The sequence below is a fragment of the Mauremys mutica genome, chromosome 1 (assembly GCF_020497125.1).
Source record: "Mauremys mutica isolate MM-2020 ecotype Southern chromosome 1, ASM2049712v1, whole genome shotgun sequence".
Lineage (NCBI taxonomy): Eukaryota > Metazoa > Chordata > Testudines > Geoemydidae > Mauremys > Mauremys mutica.
In genome coordinates, this window is record NC_059072.1 from 75,556,824 (window position 1) to 75,574,718 (window position 17,895).

Here is a 17,895-nt window from a genome sequence, read left to right on the forward strand (position 1 = left end):
AGGGTCTCCCACCTCCCATAGGAGGGCCTTAAACACTAGAGTCATTCTCTCTCTCTCTCACTCTCTTTGGCCCAATGGCTGTACTGGTCCTGTGGTTGGTTCCTGTTTGTGGATCACAAGCAGAGATAGATATCTCCCTGCTGCCTGGATGTAGGTCAGTGCCTGGCTCTGAGAGATGTAGGTCAGTGCCTGGCTCCTAGAGAGGGGCAGGGCTTAGCACACAATCCTCTGGTAGGCATCTCCTATTGGCTAATTTACGTGGCAGGACACCCAGTGTGCTGTCTTTTGTGGATCACATTCTTAGGTGCCTATCTCTCCCCACTCATTGTATAGGGAGCTAAAACATCTAACTCGACTTTGTGGATCGCAGTGTTGTTCCTGTGATTTTCTGGGTGCCTAAAAGTTAGGTGCTGTTTTGCAACACCTAAGTCCCTTTGTGAATCCCAGCCTCAGTTCCTATTTTTCAGTAAAATAGCTAATCATTTTTCTTCATAGTTGTTAGGTGCTAACACTTCTGGATTATGGATTGATCATCTAATCTATCTATCTACCTATCTATCTCTAAAGAGGTAGAAACCTGCCTTTACTTACCCTTGGGTCTTACCAGAGAGGGCAGAGTGAAGCGGCATGATTGTGTGTAATTACATTATCTAAAGCTAAAAATGTTTTTTTCTCTCTCTTCTTCCATGAATGTATCAATTCTGCAGCAATACTCTAGCTCCACTGACTGATCTAAAGTAGGAATTGGTGTCTCCTGGAAATATGCTTCCTATAAAAGTTACTCTTTTGAAATCCTTGCTGAATCTCTTTCTGTTATTAATATAAGTTCATTACATGTTTTGTTTATATAGATGGCAATTTACACTGTCCTTTTTCTTACAGATTTCCACTAGATTTTACTGTTTTATGGTTGTGAAATGGATTTGCTTTTCTTAATAATTTTATTATTACTATTACAGAATGGTTAAAAGAAGAAAGACAATGAAGTTGATTCCCTTGAGAATGAATGGGATCCTGTCAACATGTCAGGAAGCCACATGCTAAGACATGCCCCCCCCCCCGAAAAAAAAAGGCCATAAAATTAAGCAGCTCTATATCTGTGAACCCCTGAGTGATTTTGAGAAAGGCATTTGGTTAAAACTGTTTTTCACACTCCATCTTCTTCTGTAGGTAAATTAAGGGCCAGATTGTGAACCTGTCGCTCACCTCAATAAACAGTTTCTGACAAAAGTAATTCCACTGTTGTTAATGCAATTGCTTGTGAAGTGTTCACAATCTGGTCCTAGATTTTGATTATAATGAGTTTAGCAGTCCCTCATCTTACTTGATCTAGCTAATTTGTATAGTGTTGTAATTTTTCAGTATATTCACTCCCCAATTAGCCAATCAATGGGGGAAAAAGGTATTTTATAAATCCCCAAAATGATTAATTCCATTGTATGAAATGTAAAGAGATTTTTAGAACTATTACTCAAAACATAACCAATAAATGGTTTATTTGATTTGGACCACAACTGCCCAGAAATATAAATCTACTTCTTTATCAATGGATGGAATGGCTGAAAGGGGAGTTGTGAAGGTTGGGAAGATGTACTACTTATTTGCACATGTGAGACACAAATTTCAGACATGTTTGTACCTGAATACTTGGATGCTAATATCTAAACCGTATTCTTAAATTTATTCACCCAAATTTGGGTTATTGCTGATTATGCACTATATGTATCTTATGACTTTAAAAACAAACTTTGTATTTGTGGATAAACTAAGCACTATACCCAGATGTACAGACACTCTTTTCTTAATCTGTGTACTATATATATTTTTTAACATTAGCTTTAATGAGAGAGAATTACAAGAACATTAAATGATTTACTGACAGTGTTCCAAACTTCCCAGTACACTTCTTCACTTAAGTGTTCCAATTAATGTGGTTACTTTTTTTAGAACAATCTATTTATCATTGATGTTAAATGGTAATAACACAGCTGAGTGGTATGCAAACTACATTGTTGTTCAGAATTATGCATAATATGTTGCAACACCTAATTGTCTGTGCATGGGTGTAACAACTGATAAAATACGGATGTAGACACATTTTGACAATATTTGTATTGCCATTTAATACTTCAACTGTTCCATTAAATGCAAAATCATTAGAACTTTTCAGGGCTCAGTCTTTCTATTCTTCCTCTGCCCCAAAGGAGTTGGCACAGATATTTTCTGAAAGCCATTGCTCAGCATGGTGTGTAGACTCTGAAGTGTCTATTCAAATCTTTCTTTGGTTTTATACCACACTCATCACCATGGTATCAAAGTCAGTGACCAAATAACCAAATCTGTCACTGCGACAGGCTTGTGCTTTTCTACATGCTGTGCCCCAGCTTTATCTTCCAGGCATGGTTTAGGTGAAATATATTGAAACACAATGGCCCAGAATCCTTTTACATTTTATCGGAAGACAAGATTTCCACATTGGTGCTAAAGCTGTTAAATTAATTGTGCTCAATTGTATTCACAATAAAGCATATAAATGTGCCTACTAAGCTATAGTATATATAGGTTGCATAACTCAAGTCATCTTCACAATTACTGTTATTAATATGTGTTGTTACAACCTTCTTCTTCTCTTCCCCATGATAGCAGAGTCTGTAAGAATGTGAATTTCTTGAAAAAAAAGTTATTTTGGAAGTGGCTGCTTGGTGTCAGAAGTGAATTCCTAAATTACCTTGCCAGATACCTTTTGATTATCACATGTCACATAGTAAGCCTACTGTGAGTCAGAATGAATTATCTGACATTTCCTGATCATATGGTAAAATATATCAGAATGTAATTAATAACACCAGTGCATTCACTATTTTTAACCAACTGAGCAACAGAAGCAACTCTCCTAGCACTCTATCCATGCTGTTATTTCTCTTCCTCAGGGTTATTTCCTGAGTTAGGCAAAGAGCCTATGTCTCCAAGTAGAGTCTTGTAGAGCCCTGTAGCAAAGTCACTGCACCTGCTGCTTCATCTGCTGGGCCACAGCATTTTCTTGTGTGTGGAATCCTGTAGCTGACATGACATGTAAAGCTTCAGGTGTCAGACACGTTCAGCTGTGTGATCGTGTTAATCACATTCCACCCAGCTAAGAAAACTCTTTACAATGGTCCTTGTCCTTTATTGGTACAATGGTGCATTGGAAAAGCAAAATGCCTTCCAGTTGCACAGAGAAGGTGGGTGAGGTAATATCTTTTATTGGACCAACTTCTGTTGGTGAGAGAGGCAAGCTTTAGAGCTACACAAGACCTGAAGAAGAGCTCTGTGTAGCTCCAAAGCTTGTCTCTCTCACTAACAGAAGTTGGTCAATAAAAGATATCAGGGGGTAGCCGTGTTAGTCTGTATCCACAAAAACAACAAGGAGTCAGGTGGCACCTTAAAGACTAACAGATTTATTTGGGCATAAGCTTTTGTGGGTAAAAACCCCACTTCACGAAAGCTTATGTCCAAATAAATCTGTTAGTCTTTAAGGTGCAACCTGACTCCTTGTTGTTTTTGTGGATACACACTAACACAGCTACCGGTGCCACCGGATTTCTTGTTGTTTTCATAAAAGATAGTACCTCACCCACCTTCTCTTAATACCCTGGCACCCACACAACTACTGCACTGCATTCCAGTTGCACAGGCACTGTACACCCTTGTACGTGCAGTGGGGGGAGGGATAGCTCGCTAAACACAGGGTTGTGAGTTCAATCCTTGAGGGGGCCATTTAGGAATCTGGGGCAAAAAGCTGTCTGAGGATTGGCCCTGCTTTGAGCAGGGTGTTGGACTAGATGACCTCCTGATGTCCCTTCTAATCCTAATATTCTATGATTCTACTCCTGCTAAGTAGGGGGTAAAACCTCAGTGGGAAACTGTGCACTTTCAGGACAGTTGGGACAGCTGCTGCCTACCCCTTATGCAGCCTACTCAAAGGTAGGCAGCTTTTTATGCTCCCTCTGCCACTGAATTATCCAGGCTGTGGCTTTAGTAGTAACTCAAATAAAAATTAGAGATCAACCTCAGCTAAACTTTGTCCCCAGGCTTGGTTGTTCCCAGGGTTTCCTTGCAGGACCGCCTCTCTTCCAGCCAGTAGTCCCCCCTGCCTCTTTGGGGAAAAATCCCACCATTCATATATCCTTCCTGGATGGAGTTGACAAGATGTTTCTGCTGTTATGGCCCAGCAGTCATTACCTTGCCTTTTATGCAGGATTTGTTGGGATGGTTCATAGAGGAGCTGGGTCTGAACTCAATCACCTTGTTACAGAGATATACTATGTAGAGCTGACCAGTATTGTCTGGGCAGGTATATAAAATAGGTTCCCATATGAGTTTTGGAGGCAAGGTTCTTGTTGGCAGCTGAGCATGCAAGATCTATCCCAGGGTTAGGCAACCTACGGCAAGCATGCTAAAAGTGGCCGGGGCGGCTCCAGGCCCCAGCACGCCAAGCATGTGCTTGGGGCGGCAAGCTGCGGGGGGCGCTCTGCCGGCGCCACGAGGGCGGCAGTCTGCCTTCCGCGGCTTGCCTGTGGAGGGTCTGCTGGTCCCGCGGCTTTGGCAGACCTCCCGCAGGCACGCCTGCGGCAGGTCCGCCGAAGCCGTGGGACCAGCGGACCCTCCACAGGCAAGCCGTCGGAGGCAGCCTGCCTGCCGTGCTTGGGGCAGCAAAATCCATAGAGCCGCCCCTGAAGGTGGCACACGAGCTGATTTTGAGTGGCACTCTCACTGCCCAGGTCCTGGCCACCAGTACGGGGGGCTCTGCATTTTAATTTAATTTTAAATGAAGCTTCTTAAACATTTTAAAAACTTTGTTTACTTTATATATAACAATAGTTTAGGTATATATTATAGACTAAAGAGACCTTCTAAAAAAAGTTAAAATGTATTACTAACAGGCAAAACCTTAAATTAGAGTGAATAAAGGAAGACTCAGCACACCACTTCGGAAAGGTTGTTGACCCCTGATTGAGGTGCTGTACTCTGAAGGGCAGTTGGGCCTCTAACCCCTGGTAGCTCCCAGTAGTGAGTTCAATAAGGCCGGCTCAATGCTTTAATATGCTGTACAGCCCGCACCACACCCTCACGTCTGCAGTGACTGCTCCCGGTGATGCCGACACGCCTGCAGCGAAGCAGTAGGGATGTTTGTGACACAGCGGTAGGCTTCGCAAGAGCCCCTCAAACACAGCCTCTGAGAGGTCTTAATGGACTTGATCCATCGGGAGGCTGGAGAGAACTGCGTGAAACAATGATAGAGGGGGAATAAAACTTGTTCAAAGCTCCCCAACGTATTGCATGCGGCTGGATGCGCAGCGTCCCACTCCTCAGGGACCGCCTGATGTGCCACTTCATGGAAACCCCTTTCAGAAACACATTGAAACGGGGGATCGAGCGGGGTCAAACGGAGGCAACGTTAGCAAACCCTTTGCGGACCCGCACCCTTCTCATGTTGCCATCGCTCCCTGTCCCGTGAATGACTGACGAGCGTTTCCGCGCCGGACTTGCTGTTCCCCGCGCCGGGTTCCCAGCCCAGCTAATGGCTGATTGCCGCTCCCGCCGCACCCCGCCCCACGTGCGCGCAGCCTGCTAGGCGACTTTCTCTAGGGCCATCGTTGTTTTGCAGTTTTAACGACAGGCAGAGCGCGCCGCTAAACGCTACCCGCACGCAGCGCAACCCGGAGCGCCGGCTCCTGGGTGCATCCCGGAGACCCGAGTCCGGCCGGCGAGAGCTAAAGGCTCCGCCTGCTCTTCCCCCACAAACGGCCCAGGCTCGCTTTCTGGTGTTGCGTTTCCAGCTTACTGATGCTGCGGGGCGCGGGTGGTGCCAAGCTTGTGCCAGCCGAGCCGAGCCGAGCCAGCCTCCGGCCCCTAGACGCTCCGCCGGCCGCGCCCTGGCGGCCCCAGCGCCTCCCCGGGCGAACCTGAAGGTGAAAGGAGAGGGGGGCGGGGCGGGGCGGGGCGAGAGGCGGGGAAGGGGCGGGCCGGAGGAGGGTGGCGCGCACGCGCGGTGGGAGCTCGGGGAGAGCCCCACGCGGGTGCTCCCGGAGCCTCGGCAGCGGCGCTCGCAGTTCAGCCGCGAGGGGGGCTTTGGCTGGAGCCAATGAAGAGTCGCTGAGCTGCGCCCGGGCCGGCGGCACAGGCACCCCGGGCGGCGGGAGGGCGGAGGAAGAGCAGCGGCCGCTCCGGTTCCCGCTCCCCGAGCTGCCATGGGTTAAGGGGAGAAGCGGAGAGCGGGGAACAATAAACCCGCGGCTGCCGCCGGTGCGGAGCGCGGCTCCTGCTGCTGCTGCTGCCCGAGGGCGAGGAGGAGGAGGAGGATGCGGGGCGCGCCGAGCTGAGCCCGGAGCCGAGAAGTGGCCGGAGCCGGGCGGGGAGGAGGAAGAAGTGAGGCGAGCAGGGGGCGGGGGGTGGATGCTTTTTGCCGCTGCCCCGGTGCCGGAGCAGCAGCAGCGGCGGCGGCTGCAGGGGAAGGAGGCGGAGGAGAGATGATCGCAGAGTTGGTGAGCGGCGCCCTGGGGCTCGTCCTGTATCTCAACACCCTGGGGGCGGATTTCTGCTACGATGACAGGTAGGTGGTGCGGGGGGAGCCGTGCAGCCTGGCCGCGCCGGGAGCCCCGGGAGAGCGCGGGGGGTCTGGGAACAACTTGGGCAGCAGCCCCCGCGGCTCAGCGCTGGCGGAGCCTCCTCTGCTTCCGAGCGCCTTCCGCGGGCGCGGACGCGGCTCCTGTCCGGGCTCCCCGGCGGGGATGGGGCGGAGGGGACGCGCTCACCTGTTGATGGAAGATCCTTAAGTCGGCGGCATCTTCAGAATTAAATGCATCCCTCGCCACTTTTTTGCCTAGCCAGCATTGCTCGGTGCCTGCCATAGACCAGCCCTCCAATGCCCAAGCTGCCCCGCTGTCAGGACTCGTGTAGATCAAGTTTGTTTATTCTAAACAGGGAATTAAACAGCAGCAAGAAGAGAGAACAGAAAAGCGGTGCGGGCGGGGGGCAAGGCGAGCTGCTGTGTGTCCTAACAACTGCTACTTTCTCTGCAGTCCCCCGCCCCCGGTTTGCAAGCGCTTAAGTTTCGGGGAACGGAAATCTCTGCTCGGTGGGCATTGAGTGCGTGAACGTTGTGTGTGTGTATATATGTTACTGTTTGTGTGTTTGCATGTATGTGTATATAGTTTACTTAGTATAACAAAAACCTGTTAAACGATGTAACGTCTGGGCTGGGAAGGAAGATTCACCCCCCAGGTCTCCGTAACAGATCTCTTCCCTCCAGTGATTCCCCTTGTTTCAGTGACAATCTGATTTCCGGAGCATTTGACAGTTCACGAACGAACACACACACACACAGAGACACACTATACTAGCAGAATAGAGATCGCTGCTTTAACTTTGCACTGTACTTATTGCAAGTGCATACTGCGTGTGTGTGCAGTGCCTGCTGAAGATCTGATGAGCAGCGCTTCTAAACGCATTTAGTTTTCATTTTCATTGTGCAGCTTTAGTTTGTGTGTTCAACATTCCTTTATGCTAATTAGCAAAGATGAAGTCCCTGGGGCTTGAAGTTGTCTTTTGCATTCGGGTTAGTTTGGGCAGCTAATGAGACCTGAACTGTGTTGTCAAAGAAACTGCATCGATTGCTGGAAAATGTCATGGTTGTGCTGGTGTCTCTACCTATTTCTTTCCTAAATGTACTTGTGTTTAGAAACTGATGAAAAGCTCCATTAGCAATTAGGGAACATTCCAATTTGTGCCTTTTCCGGTGACTTAATCTGATTACAATTAAAACAGATGCATAATTAAAATATATTAGGGAGAACAGCACGCCTGGCTAAACTTATTAACCGTCCTGGGGTGTTTCATGCTCCATTGAAATTGAACCATCCAAAAAGTGAGCATAGATTTACTTTGACAGCTTTTCATCAGCCTCTCTCTGCTTTGGAAAGTGAATTAATCCTCTGGGTTAGGGCGAGCTGGTGACTGGGATTCGGCAGAGTGGCTTTATGTGGAAGCGATGCTGCTTGAATCCTCCTATCTAGTAGTAACTGGCCACCGCAGTATGTCTGAGTCCTAGCCAAACTTAAAAAGTGAATATATGTGTATATAACGAATAGATCAGTGATTAATGTTTCGTACACACATTAATCGACAACAAACATTTCTAGCTGGAGTCTAAGGGTATTAACCTTTTGGAGCTTTCATTTAGCTAGGGTGTGTGAGGGGCAAGATTGAGAGGGGGAAATGACTAAGGCAGAGCTATTGCTAGATAACTTGTTCCAAACTTCCAGGCACATTAAAGGGAAGGAAAAGGATCAGTCATGGCTTTGATTAGTCAATTGCCTTGGGAAATAGTCTCTGTACTGGAGTCAATTAATTACAGAATTTGGAATTTTCTTGCATTCTCTTACACAGTGTAACAGTGCACCTGTCATAGTTAAGGTCTACCACGGTTTCCAGAATAAGCCCCTTTTTTTCGAGGGTTCCTACTATTCTACTGAAACTGAATGCCAAGTTTCAATTGTGATCCAGCATCTTAGCCCTGGAACAGTTTACTTTACAGTTTGACTGTAAGCATTCAAACTTTAATCCTTCAAGTCAATTATATGTATTTGAAGAAGGTATGTGAGGTAGTTAAAATATTCTAGTTTGTCACCCCTCCAGTTTTATATAGTGCTTCTTGTTTGTTTTAAAATGCCTTTAAAAAAAGCACACAGAAGAAAAATCTTCTATTTTGAAATGTAAGGTCTGATTTAGATCAACTGAAAATGGGGAATTTTTTTGACACACTGACACTATCTGAACCCATCCTGTTACACTTAAGAACTGTAGGAATTTTGGAATAGTGTATTTATGTGAACTTAAGTAGCATGTATTGCAAAACTGTGGTGTTTAAGGACGTGGTATAAATCTTTGCTTCTACTGGCCAGTCCAAATTAGCTAAGATTGCAATGTCATTTGAAGTACTACTTAGCATTATTGATGTGGCGGTCAAGGTCTCTTGATCCTACCGTAATTGTGCCTTAATACCATTAGAAAATATTAGTGATGCTTAATCGCAGGCCGTCTCTGAAAGAATGGAAGACAATCACATGGTATCCTCTGAACATTAATCTCACACTGTTCAAATAAAATTCTAAAATACGGGTTTGTTTATGTCTTTAGCTTTTAAATAAATTAAACACTTATAGTAGTTGTAACTAAAAAATAGCAATTCACTGGGGTGCACTGAACTCCAATTAATGACATTTCTGTACAATAGGTCATCTAATTAGCACATTTTCAACTACCACACTGCAAGGGACAGGAAAAACAAATGTTGCAAGATAGTAATAGCTTTTCCTAGCTCATCAACATGTTTAAAAATAGGATTCTCAGACCTAAAATTTTCTTTGAACTGTAATCGCAGAATGTCACTGCCCTACAGGAGCCTTCTTGAAAAGTAACACTAGATAAGGAGGTCAGAGCTGGAACTGCAGGACACAGCACCCCATGTGGGAGATGGATCATGCTTCTAACTTTAAGTGAATCAAGATTGTGCATTTAAGCTTGGAAACTAATGTTTGTTTCGGGAGGGCATCATGTTACTATAACTTTTTCTATTTCCTTTTCCACTACTTTGAAATTACATCAGAATCTGTTCTTTATATATTATAATGATCAAGCTTACTATATAAAAGGTGTCTATTTGCTTTCTGTATTTTTTTTAATGTAGGTTGGTTAAGATTAAGTGGCATCGTAAAAACTTCTTATAGCAAAATCAATTTCCCTGTCGTAAAACTTAATATTTTAGAGGCTTCATGGCACCATATTGAAAACTGTGCATGATGGGGATATAACAAACTTACCTAGTCTAAGCTTTATTGTTTTAAATCAAAGGGCTCAATATTTCTATTTTTCTCCCCCTCACGCCATTCATCCAGTTAAATTGAAATGGAATTAATTTAAAGTCTTTGGTTAAGAAATATAATAAGAAAATCTGTACATCCCATCCTTTAATCATAAATCCATATAATTTATGTGAAGTGTACTTGAAAGCTATACTTATCTGTGGAATATTAATAAGGAGAAGGAACACGTGTTGGTTTTCTTATGGTTCAGATTGGGTATTGAAAACTTTTTGAATTAAGTAGTGGCAACTAAACTAAAGTTCAATATAATGGAGGGAGTCCCACCATTTTTCTATTCCCCTCTAATCCCAGAAAATTCAAATCATGCATGCAGAATTTACAAAAGCAAGTTTCTTTTCCTCCCCTCTGCTGTAGTTTTCCTAAAGGGTTTTGATGTTTCTATACTGTATGCTGAGATTATGTGGAAAGACTCCCTCTCTTCACCTAGAAAACAAGTTAAATATTTTTTCCAATTATCTCCCTATTTGGCCAGTTGATCATTGGGAGATAGGGAGAAAATTATATGAAAGAACAAGTTAAATAGGGAGTATAATACTTAAATGTTTGTGATATACCACATTGAGCTGACATTCCTGGTTAACACAGGTTTAGCTGAGCAAAATCAGTTGGAACTGATACAGTCGTATTGGGGGAATGTAATTTCCAATACTGGGCTGTGTTGAAGATTTTCTTGCTGTTTGTTAAATCTAATTTCTTTCCAGATTAAGGGGGCTAATTTCCAGTCATGTACATGAAATTCTCATTCACGGTAATGAGAATTTCACTTATGTACCAGTATGATAGGGAAGATGTCTGCTGCTGTGATTAAACTATCACACTTGCACAATTGCTTTTACGTACCCACTTGTGCTTGACTTTAAATTGCAGTTTTTGTTTAACTGGCTATTGGGTGCTTTGTTGTGATGGTGTAGTCCTTGGTGTAACTTGTGCTAGGTCACTGTCAGTGTACAACTAAGGGGTGCAAGATTTAGTGCTTCTGGTACCTATGCACCAGAAGGGGTTTGAGCATTTACTGGTTTGAGCATTGGCCTGCCAAACCCAGTGTTGTGAGTTCAGTCTTTGAGGGGGCCATTTAGAGATACAGGACAAAAATCTGTTGGATGATTTAATTGGGGATTGGTCCTGCTTTGAGCAGGGGGTTGGACTAGATGATCTCCTGAGATCCCTTCCAACCTTGATATTCTATGATGCCTGAAATCATACATAGCTAAAGTGACCATCTCAAAAACACCTCCTCCACTGAAGTATTTTTGCTCTTCTACCAAGTACTTGAAGAAAGGCTCATTTTGAGGATAGTATTAGTGTGACATTTTGACATTAAGTGATAATCCTGTAGACCATTCATAAAACGGATGCTTTTGAAAATGCCTACAATTTTTTTTAAATAGGTGTCCTTTGCATAGACAGATGGAATTCCATTGTTCACTCTTACTTACATAGTTCTCGTAGAGAAATGTAGACTGCATGCTATCCCCAAGTTTTACAATCTTGATTTATAAATCAAGAAGTTAAAGTGAATTACACGAGAAGAAATTCTTTGTGAGGTAGCCTTTTTATGAACTAATCGCTTGGGGAAAACAGCAATTTATATGAATAATAGAAGGTATGTTTCCCACCTTTATTGCGTAGGAGGTTTATTCAATCAAATAAAATACAATAGACCAAATTTTTAGTTTATGCTCTATTCTGTTTAGTAAGCACAAATTGAACTGCCATGCTGATGGGAAATGATTTCAAACAGCTCTCTTCCATAGTTTCTGCTTAATGCTCCAACCTGTGTCAAGTCTGAGTACGCATTTAAGATATTTATTATCTGAAACTATTGCTCAATTTAAAATTAATCTGAATCCATACACTATTGCACTGTACCTCTGTTGGGCTTGCCACATGAGATTTAATCTAGCAAGTGACCCAAATACATGCACAGGAAGAACAAGTATAAGTACACTGGGGAAAACTGCTTGCCATCTGTGTCTTAGTTGATCTTTATGTATATTTGATTATTAATTTACATTTATGATTTTTAGAGTTCTTTGTCTTGTCATCTACACTTAATTTTTCAGTTCTAATGCACTCTTCTGGAAGCACTGAGGTTCCTGCTGTTATAATTGTCAATTGGGTGAAACCTGTCAGATTCCAACAGTGGGATTACGACAGGGGAAGTCGTATAGTTTATCTTCCTAACCCCTTCTTTTCTCCCTGCTGTTCGGCATTCTAAATGTGCTTATTTAAAATGGTCATGATGATAGCAGTTATTTGAAGCTGTGGCCTTTAACACATTGATAGAGGAGAATGTACTCCAGAACAGATGCCTGCATAATCTCAGCTAAGGAGACTAACCATTTTCAAGCAGTATAATTAAAAGCAGCCAAGCAAACAAAATACCTGATCACGAAGCTTGATGAATCTATTGCATTGACATTTCTCATGTTATTCCATTTTCCAATGCTAACACACAGTGGGTGCCATCATAATACTTTTTGTTTTTGTTTGTTTTTCAAGCATTATGCGTTGAATGAGTCAGCTTTTGTTGCTTAATCAATATAGATATTCTTCATCCAGAAGAATGACATTCGTGACTCTTTAGTAGGAATGCCATGGTATAGACTTAGAAAGTCAATTGCTGTTTGGCATTCCTATACATCACAATATAAGAGGCAAACTTTCAGGTTCTCAATGAACGTAGAGCAGTCACGTAAAGCATGAATCCTGTCCCCCTCTAATGTCTAGACCACAGTCGATAACTGTTTGTTTCTAGATTTGATAAGACTCTCTGTATTGGAGTCATTGGCTAGTTACCTGGATCACTTGATTATTACCTGTTCTGTTAATTCCTTCAGAAGCACCTGGCATTGGCCACTGTCAGAAGGCAGGATACTGAGCTAGATGGACTGACCCAGTATGGCCATTCTTATGTTCTTACCTCATCTTCGGGAAGCTCATCCTGCTCATGATAGAGTTCCAAATTCAAGTGCTTTATGGAATATTAACATCATATTAGCTTGCCAGAGTGGAAGCCATTCATAAGGCTCAGAAATCCTCTCTATTTCTTGAACATCTGATTTATCTGTAAGAAAGGAGTGCTAATTTAGAACTACCTGTGCCACTTCTCCTTCCCCACCTTTCTCTTTTATTCCTCTTCTGACTTTGAGGTCTCTGAGGTTGCTTTTGAGGTAGATTTGTTACGGATTCATGGAATTATGCCTCTATCGTACATGTACTTGCTGCTGAAGCTCTGGGTTCAGTGCGCTTGATAACTTGTGGTAGAGATTGTTACAAACATACAGTCAAACTTCAAGTAGCAAGTAAAATAATTTTGAACATGGAGGAAGTTCTTTCACTTGTTTAACTCATGCATCATTTGCTTAAAGCATGCCGACACCCATTAAAACTCAAATCCCTTCTTTGGTAGCATGGTCACTCAGCTTGTTAGCTTTGCATTTCCCCATTATATGTATTTTACAGATTTGTCTGAATTTTTATCCCTTAAAAATAAAAAGTATTTATCTACCTACCTACCTACCTACATTTTCACTTTCTCCCAGTATTGTTGACCTAGAATATCTGTATCTTTATGTGAAGTCTCAAATTTTATATTGGTTGTCCTACATCTTTGGTCATGGACATCCTGGCCTCTAGCATGCTGAAATGGTTTTGGAATGCTTCTTGGTGGTTGTTCTCTATTGCTGGCCTTTGAGGTTTGACAACCTTTTGAACTGCTTGTGCTCTCTTGACTTGCATTATGAATGGTCAAATGTATTCTGCTTATCTGCCTTCAAAGATCTGAGCACATTCTGCAGGTGAGTTGTTTATGCCAACAAGACACCATGCAGTGCTGCAAGGTTTCAGTCCACCTCTAGAAGTTCAGATTCTCACGTCACATTTGTTTGGATCTTGCATGGTCCTTTAAGGTTAAAGAAAGGAGTTCATATTTTCAGTTTTTCATGAATGGATCAGGTGGTATCTATACAGTTTGCAGCATGTTTAACTAAAAATGGTTGAGCTGACAAATGGTATCACTGTGCCTTCTGTTGATGCTTCAGGACATTTAATGTAGTGATTGAGATGCGGTTACTCCTGTCTGATCTGATGAACATGTAGCTTATTAGGAAAAAACAACACCTGAGGATTGTAGGGATGGCAAAGGATAGGAACAAGCAGACCTAAGTCTGGCCTTCATATGAAGGATCTCAATATTCTATTACTTCTTTTTGTTTTACACACTGAGCAAATCTATACTTAAAATCCAAAAAAAACTGTTGGGTATTCCTGTTCCTTAACAGTGACCACTACTCGCTGTATCTGGTATTCACTGCACTCCAGGGTCTCGTGTTATTTTCCAATACCGAGAGAAGGAAAAGTAGTGAGGAAATCCTGAATTCTAATCCTGGCTCTGACATCTTCCTGTGGCCATGTGCAAATTACTTAATCTTTCTATCTTAGTTTTTCCATCTGTAACATGGGGCTAATTGACAGCAGGATAAATCACCATGTAAATGAGTATTATCTCTTAGTGCTCACTCACCTCCTTTATGATCATCCCCTTACATTGTATTCTCAGTTCTTGCCATTTGTTTATTGTGTTTGCTGGTATCGAAACTATTTATTTTGACTGAGCTCTGTATTTTCAGTTTATTTGCTCTTCAGTGGCTTGACCACAAATGGCTCATATTCATGTTTTAACACCCTTACAAAATCAGTGTAATTTTTAAAAGTGTGTGTGTGTGTATAGTATAATATATGAGTACAATAAAATAAAATATAGATGTTTTCCTTGCTGCCCACCTTTAACTTTTTCTCCATAATACCTCAAACATGAGACCATGTGTTTTGGCGTCTGCCATTCCAGCAGAGAAATGGATGAACCTTCCTTTGAAACCAGTCAATGTGGCTCCTTAATTCATCTGTAAGGGTCATTGTTGAGTGACTCAAAGCACTTCCTCCTCCCCAGGAGCTAAGACCATTGCCTCAGGAATGCTTTCAGTCCCAGCTGGTCCAGGAAGCCCGAGACTGACAGATAATTGAAGCAGGATTTTCCGCATGGCAGTACAAAGCATTGCCACTACACAACTGGTCTGGTCTGTGGGATTCTCTTTTTATTTATAGACCTGTCTAATAGACAAAAGGAAGCTTGAGCTTTTGACCCACAGCTCAAGAGAGAGGAGACAATCTTGCCTTCAGCACTACAGGTTTACGAAAGTCCTTTGCTTTTTGAATTTAACAATGTAAATTTTGGCAGTTGTGGTCAGAAGAATCTTGTGTGGTTTTAACTCTTAAGTACTCTCACTTCAGTTAGCTAGTACAGTACTAACTTGGTAAGAGAGCAACAAAAGCACTGCAAACAAGAGGGCCATTTTTATAAATTATGTACCCGTGTCTCTGAGATGTCATCTTCACATAGTGGCTAACTTAAGTGCTTATTTCCATGCAGAAGCTTTGCTCATTTGTCACTCTCTGAAATAGCACTTAGGCTCTTCCCAATAACTTTCAAAGAATGATACTGATTATTTATCAGAGGGGTAGCCGTGTTAGTCTGGTTCTGTAGAAGCAGCAAAGAATCCTGTGGCACCTTATAGACTAACAGACGTTTTGCAGCATGAGCTTTCGTGGGTGAATACCCACTTCTTCGGATGCAAGTGGTGGAAATTTCCTGGGGCAGGTATATATAAGCAAGCAAGAAGCAAGCTAGAGATAACGAGGTTAGATCAATCAGGGTGGATGAGGCCCTGTTCTAGCAGTTGAGGTGTGAAAACCAAGGGAGGAGAAACTAGTTCTGTAATTGGCAAGCCATTCACAGTCTTTGTTTAGTCCTGAGCTGATGGTGTCAAATTTGCAGATGAACTGGAGCTCAACTGCTGACACCATCAGCTCAGGACTAAACAAAGACTGTGAATGGCTTGCCAATTACAGAACTAGTTTCTCCTCCCTTGGTTTTCACACCTCAACTGCTAGAACAGGGCCTCATCCACCCTGATTGATCTAACCTCGTTATCTCTAGCTTGCTTCTTGCTTGCTTATATATACCTGCCCCAGGAAATTTCCACCACTTGCATCCGAAGAAGTGGGTATTCACCCACGAAAGCTCATGCTGCAAAACGTCTGTTAGTCTATAAGGTGCCACAGGATTCTTTGCTGCTTCTACTGATTATTTAGTTTGGCATCAAAAAGTCAGAGTCCATTGTTTGGGATTCCAGGTGTGGGCAGCAAAAAGCACTAAAAAATGCTTCTCTTTTTCTGAATTCATCTACTGAGACTGCATATTAAATGGTTTTAAGATGGAGGAATGATTTGATGGGAGCGTGAGGGAGAAAAGACAGTTGTAATCACAAAATCTTATCTTTTTTTAAAAGGTAGGGTTTGTCTACACTGCAGATGCTACAGTGGTGCAGCCATAGTGTTGTAATGTAGAAACTACATGTTTTTTTTCCATCCACCCCCATTAATCCACCCTCTCGAGAGGTGGTAGCTAGGTTGCCAGAAGAATTCCATTGACCTAGGTGTCTATACTGGGGTTTAAGTCACTTTAATTACATCTCTCTCAAAGATAACAGGTTTGGCATAAGTTTTAAGTGTAGACCAGGCCTTAGTGTTTGCAACAAGAAAATAAGTAGGGTGACACATGAAAGTAAACAAGGAACTTCTCTTTACATAGGGTTCAACCAACCTTGTAGCCTATGGGTATTTGCTAGGTTAGGCATAGGTATAAGTTAAGGCTGTAACATAATGAGCCTATAATTGTGAAGGCTTGTAAGACAATAGCTTAGCTAAACTAAACCAGGAATAAAGCCCCCCAAAGCCTTCATGTAAACAGCTAGCCAGGAGGAACCCTAGATCATAAGATATCAGGAGATTAAATGCAGTAATAAACAAGAAAGATTAAACTGCTGACAAGTAACCAGAAGATGCCAGTTGCTATCAGCTTTAGATATTTTAAGGTAGGAACATCAGCAGATGAGTGATGGCAAGAATGACTGGTAACTAATTGGTGTATATGCTAATAAACTTGAGGTAAAAGGTCTAGTAACCTATGGGAGACAAGCACTCCAACATTAGTAGGGTGAGGAAATATAGATAAAGAAGAGGAGCAGAACCCCCTACTTAATATACATTAGGCATAGTGGATGTCGGTGTTTCAAACGCATTCCCTTTTATCTGTCTCTCAAATAGACACTTGACCTGATCTAGATCTCATTAGTCAATGGAAAGATTCACATTGACTCTCTCTAATGGAGTCCAGATCAGGTCCGTAGTTCTTCCTCCAGCCATTTGTGCAAAGGGGATAACAGAGTTGAACTTGTTTACTGGGAGCTAGGTAATACTTCCTCTGTACCTGTCACTGACTAATGTCCTAAACATTTTTAAACTCTGCTCTGATCTCATCTCTTTTTTTAGAACCATTAATTGTGATGGTGCTGGTTTCCTTTTCCTATCACTAACTTCCAGCATAGCATTGACTTCAATTATTGTAGCCATTTTAGGTGTGATTCTGCCAAACTGTACTTTGTTGTATTTATTATATTGTGTTCTTAGACTGCCCCCATCCCTAGGGTCTCTGTTCAAATTATTATGCTGCGATCAAACACCTGACTTGTTTTTTAGTCAAGTTCATCATAATTTTCATGCATGTATGTGTATTTCTGACAAATTAAATGTCTTATCTGCAGGCATGGATTTGTTATATTGTTATAAGACAAAACACACACGACCTGGAATGGGGAGGTAGAGGTTCAGACTTAAAACCTGGACCGATATTTTTCAAAACCAACTAGTGATTTTGGGTGCCCAATTTGACAACTTAAGGAGGCCTAATTCCCCCTCCCTCCCACCCCCGAAACTTGCATCTTCTGAAAGTCAAGCATATAAAATCACTAGCTACGTTTGAAAATCTTTGCCTTGCTCTTTTGGAGTATGTCTACACAGCAAAGAAAAACCTGCTGCTGGTTCGTGCCAGATGATTCGGGCTATAGGCTGT

At 42.5% G+C, this 17,895-nt stretch overlaps 1 protein-coding gene across 2 annotated transcripts in view; it reads left to right on the forward strand.

The window, feature by feature from the left end:
* Nucleotides 1-6,450: 6,450 nt before the first annotated feature.
* TMTC2 (transmembrane O-mannosyltransferase targeting cadherins 2) overlaps nucleotides 6,451-17,895 on the forward strand; it is a 371,717-nt gene continuing 360,272 nt past the window's right edge. Inside the window, exon 1 of one of the 2 annotated variants that reach the window (XM_045002668.1) lies at nucleotides 6,451-6,592. In XM_045002668.1, coding sequence (XP_044858603.1) covers nucleotides 6,510-6,592 — 83 coding nt within the window. In that variant the 5' untranslated portion in view covers nucleotides 6,451-6,509. The remainder of the gene's footprint in view (nucleotides 6,593-17,895) is intronic. The other variant, XM_045002669.1, reaches the window with a different exon arrangement.